Source organism: Lepidochelys kempii, chromosome 7 (assembly GCF_965140265.1).
Source record: "Lepidochelys kempii isolate rLepKem1 chromosome 7, rLepKem1.hap2, whole genome shotgun sequence".
NCBI classification, from domain to species: domain Eukaryota; kingdom Metazoa; phylum Chordata; order Testudines; family Cheloniidae; genus Lepidochelys; species Lepidochelys kempii.
In genome coordinates, this window is record NC_133262.1 from 31493571 (window position 1) to 31502322 (window position 8752).

At 46.4% G+C, this 8752-nt stretch overlaps 1 protein-coding gene across 9 annotated transcripts in view; it reads right to left on the bottom strand.

Annotated features, from left to right (window-relative positions):
• Positions 1–8512, bottom strand: part of MARK2 (microtubule affinity regulating kinase 2) — a 102616-nt gene extending 94104 nt beyond the window's left edge. For 7 of the 9 annotated variants that reach the window (XM_073351795.1, XM_073351794.1, XM_073351793.1 and 4 more), the window contains exon 1: positions 8005–8511. In XM_073351795.1, coding sequence (XP_073207896.1) covers positions 8005–8061 — 57 coding nt within the window. In that variant the 5' untranslated portion in view covers positions 8062–8511. Of the gene's footprint in view, positions 1–8004 lie in introns of all 9 variants that reach the window. The other 2 variants (XM_073351789.1, XM_073351797.1) reach the window with 2 other exon arrangements.
• Positions 8513–8752: the final 240 nt, after the last annotated feature.

Genomic DNA, 8752 nt, shown 5'->3' on the forward strand with positions numbered 1-8752 from the left:
AACTACCTAATAAGACAGGAGGGATGACATTTTCCATTACATCACAGCTACGCCAGGAACAGTACTCCTCTTCTGTGTCCCTGTGCTTGCACCTCAAGCAGACTACCAACTGAAGCTGTGCCTGTGTTTTGATAGATTTATGAAGGCCAAAGAAATTGCCAGACCAGATCATACCCAAGGTCCATCTATCCCAGTATCCCGTCTTCAACAGCAGCTAGCACCAGATGCTTCAGAGAAAGGTATGAGAACCAGACAGTGGACAGATGTAGGTTAACCTGTCCCCCACATAGGTTTCATCCTAGTCTATGACAAAGATTGAAACGTAAGGTTTAATATTCCTTAAACCAGAATTTTTTCCAATTAACTGTTACACCCTGGATATTCTTGAGATCCATTTAAATATCCAGTCTCTTTTGGTAGTGGCCTCAATGACTTCTTGTGACAGCAGAGACCAAGGCTCAAACGAATACTAAAGCCAAAAGAAGCAGGTGCTGATGGAAGCTTAAATCCATTTTGTTAGTGTTCAGGTTATTTCATAATTGCAGAAACTACTGTATGTTTGATCTTTTTCCTAGACATACAATTCAGGGGGCACACATGCACGCACACACAGAGCAGCCACTGGAAAACAAACTGGGAAAGTAACAGAACGTCCCATACAAATGACAGCCCCATTCTCAGAGCAAAGGAAGTTTAAGATGGATAATGTACAGCAGAGGCTTACTAAACAAAAAGAGCACATGTAAACAGAATAGCCAGCCAGCCAATTCAGGTAGATCAATTCAAAGTACATTTAGACATGACAGTTCCTTCCCGCAATACGATTCAGCTATTGCACAACCTGGTGCTGTTTGCAAGTGTTTGGCTTTCTGATAAATATGAAATGCAGCACTCCAGAAACAAGCTACTAATGCTTGGAAGTTCAGTTGCTTCGAAGACTGAGCTTTTGACCAAAAGCATCTCATACCAAGCCAGTAGTTTTGGCTCTCTCTCAACTGTTAAAGTTACCAAGGGAAGAAGGCAGAATTAAAGGAAACACAGAGCTAAGCATCAGCCATGGGGGAACTTCATGAAAACACAATGCCATTAGAGAGATGCTTTCCACGGGAACATCGGAATGACTAGCTTAATTTGCTATTCAAGGCACTTACATTTAAGAAACACCTAGCCTTTTTTAGCTTCCATACAGCCAAACATGTACAACCCACCACCCCCACCTAACAAATGTATCCAGATATTTTGAGTTTCATTTTAGATTGAGAAATAAAAAAGGACTACCAATGTGCTTATCTGACATTAATCAGAATCTGAGTCACAGATGAGGCGATATAGAGCAACTTTCTCAGCTTAGTGTAACCAGAAGGTTAACAGAAAGGATTGGGACTCATGGGTTCTATTCCCAGCTTTTCCACTCACTTGCTACAATGATCTGTCTTCCTGTGTGAGGCTGTGGTAATTAGAGGGTTTGGGTGGTATTTCTGGTATGTTTGCTCCCTATACTTGGAATATGTTACTGCTCTTAATCTAAATCAAACGGTCTCAAACTTATTTTTAAAGGGGGGAGGGAATGGACCATACCATTTTTGTCTCATGGGCATCACACAGCTCTCCTTCCCAGTCTCAAATATCCCTGCAACTCTACAGCAACTGTGGACATGGAAGAGTCATGTTAGGGAAATATTTAACATGCTCTTATCTTCTTTCAGCAAGAAGAGGGAGCTCCGTGCAACGCACTGATTCTCACAGACTGCTAGTGAGCATGCCATGGGACACAGCTGAGGAACCAGTGTTCTGAGCCAAGTCAAATAGAACTTGATATTACAGAGATAGACAACTTATAAATGCTTGTCAGAATATTGTACAAGCCAGATAACATCTTTACGCTTTATCGTTTCATTATAGTAGCACACAGAGGCCACAACTGAGATCAGAGGGTATTGTCCTTAGTGTTGTGCAGACAGTGGGGAAACTGAGGCACAGAAATGATGTGACTTGCCCAGTGTCAGAGAGCTGGCAGAAAGGAAGGATGGTCCAGTGTTTATGGTGCTAGCCTGGGACCCAAGAGACCTGGGTTCAACTCCCTGCTCTGTTACTGACATGCCCAAGGTCACACAGGGACTTCTCAGTCTCTGTGCCTCATCTTTCCATCTGTCAAATGAGGATACCTCCCTCCCTTAAAGGAGTGTTGTGAGAATAAGTACAGTCAAGACTGTGAGGTGCTCAGATACTATAGTAACAGGTTTCAGAGTAGCAGACGTGTTAGTCTGTATTCGCAAAAAGAAAAGGAGTACTTGTGGCACCTTAGAGACTAACCAATTTATTTGAGCATAAGTTTTCGTGAGCTACAGCTGAAGTGAGCTGTAGCTCACGAAAGCTTATGCTCAAATAAATTGGTTAGTCTCTAAGGTGCCACAAGTACTCCTTTTCTTTATAGTAACAGAGGCCATATAAGCATCTTACACAGCCTGTGGCAGAACCAGCAATCAAACCCAGATCTCTAGAGTCCCAGCCCACAAAGCAATCCTGTCTCTGCTTCAGTTCAGCCATCTGCAAAAGACTATAGTGGTACATCCCTTCCTCACAGGCATGTCACATGGCTTAACTAACTAGTGTCTGTAAAACAGAGACATGGCACTGGGAAAAGGCAGGGTATTTGTTAGGTGCTGCTCCCACGTTCTTCACCATTGGCTTTATTTGTAGTCATTGCTGTTACAGGAAGTTCCCATCTACCAAGCACAAATCACCATTGAGCACTAACTGGTACAGGGACATCAGACCTTACCAAGACCAGCCTAACCAGTTTGGCAAGCATTACCCTATCTCTAGCCTCCAAGTAGGGAAGAAAGGGTGATTTAATAGCCCAGAATAAAGCTCTGCAGCTGGGACTCCCCCATCATGTGACTGTTAAGCCACAGGATGATATTTTACCCATTACACTTCTTCATAAAACAAGGAAACAGAACAGACAGTTTGGGTTCATAAGGAAGTTTCATTTGTTTCTGTCCCCAGGAATTTATCACATGAAATGTCAGGGATAATAAGGGAAGAGAAAAAATAGCAATACTGTATTAGAAAAATGCCAGCAGAAAAAGACATCTGCAGATATAGCTCCCAGCAGGAATTAAGAAACTCAGGACTGGAAAAGACAGTAGGAAAAATATCAGTTTTGTTTGACACATGTGCTAGACATACTGCCTACTACAAAGACTCCTGGGTTCTATGCCTTACTTGGCTACTGACTCTTTGGTTGCCTCTTAGGCTGTGTCTACACTAAAATGAAGTGAGCTGTAACTCATGAAAGCTTATGCTCAATAAATTTGTTAGTCTCTAAGGTGCCACAAGTCCTCTTTTTCTTTTTGCAGATACAGACTAACATGGCTGCTACTCTGAAAACTAAAATACTGGTATAGTTTAATGTGGGTACAGTTATATCACCATAAAGATGCCTTATTCCCCTTCCAGTATAGGAAGAGCTATATCAGTATAAGACATCTTTATAGTATTATAACCCACATTAGCATTTCCACCAGTTTAACTGTCAGAAAAAAGTTACACCACTAAAGATACGTCTACACTGCCCACGTTACAGTGCAGCCGTGCTGCCGTGGCAGCATTGTGACGTGGGCATTGTGGACACACTTTATCGCCAGGGCGGAGCTCTCCCGGCAATAAAAAAAACGACCCCGAACTCCGCTCCCGGCAATAAAGCGCTGTCTATACTGGCACTTTTCAGCGCTAAAACTTTTGTCACTCGGGGGGGGGGGGTTTCACACCCCTGAAGGACTACACTTTTAGCGCTGAAAGTGACAGTGTAGACACAACCTAACTAACAGTAAGTGAAAACTCTTTGGAGTAGAGCCCTGTGCGGATACAAAATGTGTGTTCGCATCGATCCACAAACATGGTCTGCAGAAAGCCCCAGATATAAAGCGGATATCCGCAGATTTGCAGGGCTCTACTTTGGCGTAAGAGCCTGTCTTCCTCCATGACTGTGAAACACCTAGCATGCTTTGGGGCCATACATCAACAGGAGTCTGGGCTGCAGTTAACTTCACAATTTATGCTCACCTCACACCATGGGAAATCACCATAGCTTGGACCTCCTAACAAAGAAAAAAACAACAACTACACACAGAGCATCAGCATGCCTTAGAACCCATACACTGCCTCCTTTGCTGGGAAGTAGCAGTTAGGCTTTCCCACTCATAAGAACCAGGCAGTACCAATCACAATATTTCCACTTAGCTCATCATCAGCCTCACAGTGGCATTTTTAATACCTCCTTGCAGCTAATATAATCCTGAAAGCTGAACTTCCCCAGTTGGGAAGCCAACCTGAAGAATAAATCTTAAGGCAGAGAGAAGTGGGAAGTACATCACATAGGGAGGTTGCTCTGGGTCTCAGAAGCTGGACTTCTGCTCCAGTTGAGAACTCTGCTCTCAGCTATGCTGCACCATTAGCACGTGGCAAAAGGCGCAGAAGGAACATGTTTAAGCAGTAAAACATCACGGATAGGACCAGAGTGCTCATTCAAGTAACAGGCAATAAAGCCAAAGACTTCACAATTTTCTGCATCCACCACACTATACAGCTACATATTTAAAAATATCATTAATTTCCAACTGATGTAGGTATACGTGTAAAATGCACTTCCTGGGAGATTACTGAAATCCCTGCAATAGGGCGGCATCCTCTGCCAGTGGGTGCATTTGGGAGGGTTAAGAGATGTATATGATTTCACCAAGTAGGATGTGAAAACAGCCTTGTCAAACAACCCCTGTTTATCTGAAATGTTTCTGGGACAGCAAAAGCATTTGGATAATTGAGAGAATTAGCCAATTCCCGTGAGGGTGGACAGAGACCCTGAGAAAAGGGAGTTTTATGTTAGAGGAAACAGTGTAATACTGAGCTGTACACGTAGAAGTTTTTACTTCGAGAATGAAATAGACGTGAGTTTTGATGGTCCAGATGCCTGAAATATTTATCCACAATGTTCTAGATAACAGAAATTACAACACTTCCTGTTTTTAACCTCAAAATAGTTGACTCTACCTTGAAAGCAAGAGGCGCTCAAGCTAAATTTTCCACCTAAAACAGTTTTTCAGACAAGGCCCACCTCAGTTTTGATCATGAAAAGACACCACAACAAAACAAAGTAAACTTTGGCGAAGCGTTGCTTTTCAGTTTAGATGATCAGAGAACTAAGGGTGTAAATGATACATGTAAGTCTTGCAGGTCAGGACTTAGCTGAGTTGGAAGAGTTGCATGGAAAAGGATTCCATACAAACCCCCTACCCTGCCTTTGATGCTGTTATCTTAAAAGCACAAGATGACTCCAAAGTTAAAAAAGCAGCAAGAGATGGAGATGCACTATAGTTTGCCTTCCTTGGTTTCAGTTCTCTGACACTTCTCCACAACTCCCTCTTAACACTGCCACAGAGATAAATTCTTATTTTATTGATAATTCAGATTCCTGCCAACTCTCCAGTCCTCCAGTTTTAACGGAAGCAGATGACTGAAATCTTGGCTCTGAATTATGTTCTGCTTTTGCCTTTCTTTATTATGCACCACAATAGTCTACTTGCAAACCCCCCCCCCCCCAAGAAAACAGGGAAGGACATAGCTAAAGAAGCCTAGATAATTAAGAGACAGTCCAAAGTGTCAGAGTCAGAGATCTGCATTCTCATTATCCAACCATACACACAGGGATAAGGGAAGCAGAAGCTTTATTTTTGTGCTTCAGCAATTTAAAGTTGAGGCAGCTGAAGAGAGATCATGGAAACAGCTTTAGATCAATCATGCTTAAATGTCAGCCAAATTTAGTTATTTTGAATAAATTGTTAAGCACACAAGATGAAATGAATGTTATGAGACCAGTTAATAGAAACAGAGGGAGCCTCTCCCCATTTTGCAGTCGCATTCCTGCTCATTTAAAGGCACCTACGAAAAAAAGTCTAAATTTAAGGAGCACCAGGGCACGCAGTGAGACCACATCCAACTTCATGCCTGTTGTAACTCCACTGACATAAGGCATGGATTAGCGATCAAATGGTCCAGCTAGGGCCCTCTTGGCCACACAATGCACAAGTGTATGTACAGTACACAAATCCACACCTCCCTGCACTTTATTAGCGGAGGGGACACAACCACATAGCGGTCTCTGGACTGGGAGGGAAGCCCGCTTTTGAAATACCTTTTCTTTTGACAAGGGGAAGGGGAAGATTAAGTAGCACATGGCTGCTACAGAGCATCAACCACTGAGAATGAATCAGACTTCATGGAGTGAAGGCTGTTATTAGGATAGAAGTCCAAGATCTTTCAGACTGCAAGGTCCACCCCTTGCCAGGCTTATCTAATGCAGAATGTGTGTGCAGGTAGTTATCCTACCCATTAAACCAGTTAGCAAGTCACACAGGATCTTGTCCTGCAATGATTCTCAGCACCTCACGGGAACCAGCCCAGAAGAACAACAGCACCCCACCTCTCCCTTAATGGATCACGTTCAAACAGATCCTCTTCTTGTTTAAAAAAAGAGTCAGGTATAACACAAAGCAATGAATAAATTACCTTCTGCTATTACACAACCTGCCTCAACTGTACTCTTGAAAGAGTGTTCACTCTGCCCAAGAATACTCTTTACAAATAAGGTCCAAAAACACCTTTTGATTTCCCTTATGCAGTTAAACAGAACACTTGGAGGGATCCTGGCTGCACAGCCAGCCCCTTCTTCTCTCCACAAATCAACTCCAAAAAAAATCACTGATTGTGAGAAGCTCCCATCTACAGCAGGTCTCAACTCACAAAGGCCAGGGGAAAAAAAAGAGGTTAGATTGTGTATTTCCTAGGAGCTGTTTCCTAAATTCATCCTGGGGAGGCAATTTGCTCACTAGTTGTCACTTCTCTCACACACACCCATGAAAGAGCAAACCACCACCACCTCCCAAAGCATCTTGAGCTGCATCAAATGAATGAGGCACTGGAGATAGAGGTAACCCCTTGGGTCTGAGACCTAATAAGGGCATAGGGAGATACTGAGTGAGCATGAGAAACCCAAGGAAGGACTAGATGTGATACTGAACAGCAGAGAAGGCAAGGAGATTCAGAGCAGGGGGCCATTTCCCTTGCCCAGTCAAAGCCCACATCATTCATCATGGATCGATGAGGCAATTAATATGTGGAAGAGGAAGAAGAGATGGAAATGCTCCCTGCTCCAAACTGCTCATGCACCCCATAGGGGATAGATCAATCCACTGCCCTCTCCTTCCCATTTCAGGGAGATTGTGTTGAGGGTGGAACATTAAGGGGGCACAGAGCCACTCCTACATCATCACTCATTGGCCTTTGGGTATAAAAACTAGAGAGAGCGCTCTCTCATTCCTGCAGCATGCCTCTCTTTCGCCATGGGAGTGTTACAGGGTTCTACAAGTGTCCCTGCACCCACTCTACGGTGGGGGGGATTAGGAAGATACACAGAGGTCTATAGATCTGTGCACAGTCTCTCCCTTACCTGTCTCCATATCTCATTCACCAAGGAGCAGTTAGTGATGAAGTACTGGGGGGCATGGGTACACATACAGGGGTTATCTCTGACCTGCACCACCTCCCTTCCGTTCACCATGGAACGGTAGAGTATGGGAGGCATAAAGGGAGCTACTGGGTGGGGGTATGTATGCACATATAGGGGATTCTGTAGGAGTCTCCTGTCTTCCTGTTCCACACCCCCCAGCACAGAGAGGACCAGGTGGATACGTAAGCACCCAAGAAGGGTGCATAGCGATCTATGGAGAAGAGGCAGGCTCCCACCCCTCACTTTACCATAGAAAACATGAGGTAGGGATCTATAGGGGATGGGGTATTACCCACTCCATAGCCCCATAGTCACTGCGTGCTCGATGTACCCCATACGGTGCAAGGAACCCCTCTCCTGCCCCCCCAGCATGCCCTCCCCTCAGCAAAACATGGAATCCCGCCCGCCCGTGGGGTAGGAACCCCCCAGCCCCCTACCTGCTCCGTGTCTCTCTCATTCACGGTGGGGAGGGGGCTTCGGCCGCTGCTCGACATCTTGCCCCCCCCTTGGCCAGCGGCTCCTGGGGCTCCGGCAGTTCCTGGGGCTCAGGCCGGGGCTCTCCTCACACCGCTGGGGGGCGGCCAGGCCACCACCATGGGGGAGCCCCAGGGGGAACTCAGGGAGCAGGAGGGCGCCGAAGCTCGGACATGGGTTTCCGCGGGGCCGCGGTGAGGGAAGCCCGGCCCGACAGCTCAGGCGAACCCGGGGACGAGGCGCGGGGACCAGGCCGCGCCGCCGGCAACCAGGCGTGCGCGTAGGCGAAGGCTGCGCGGAGCCGGGGCTAAGGAGATCCGGAGGCCGAATGCCCCCGGCCAAGCCGCCTTCTCCGCCCCGAGATCCGGCTCCCCTCAGCGCATCTCACACTCACACAGCAGCAGCTCCCAACATGGCCGCCGCCGCCGGCCTTCGGCCATTTCCGCCCCCTTCCGGAAACATCCGAGCCGCCCGCCAGAGCCAGTTTCCGCCGGTTCCGGAAACACCAGCCCCCCACCACCACCTGCGGTCGCCTCACGGAAACACTCGACTCGCCCTCCCTCACTATCGCCTGCTCCCGCCTCCTTCCGGAAATATCCGAGACAGCGGGCAACGCCCCTTTCACGGTCGGTCATTTCCGCCTCCTTCCGGAGAAACCCGAAGTTCACCTTCAGGGCAGCGATCGGACATTTCCGGACGATCGCCCGAGAG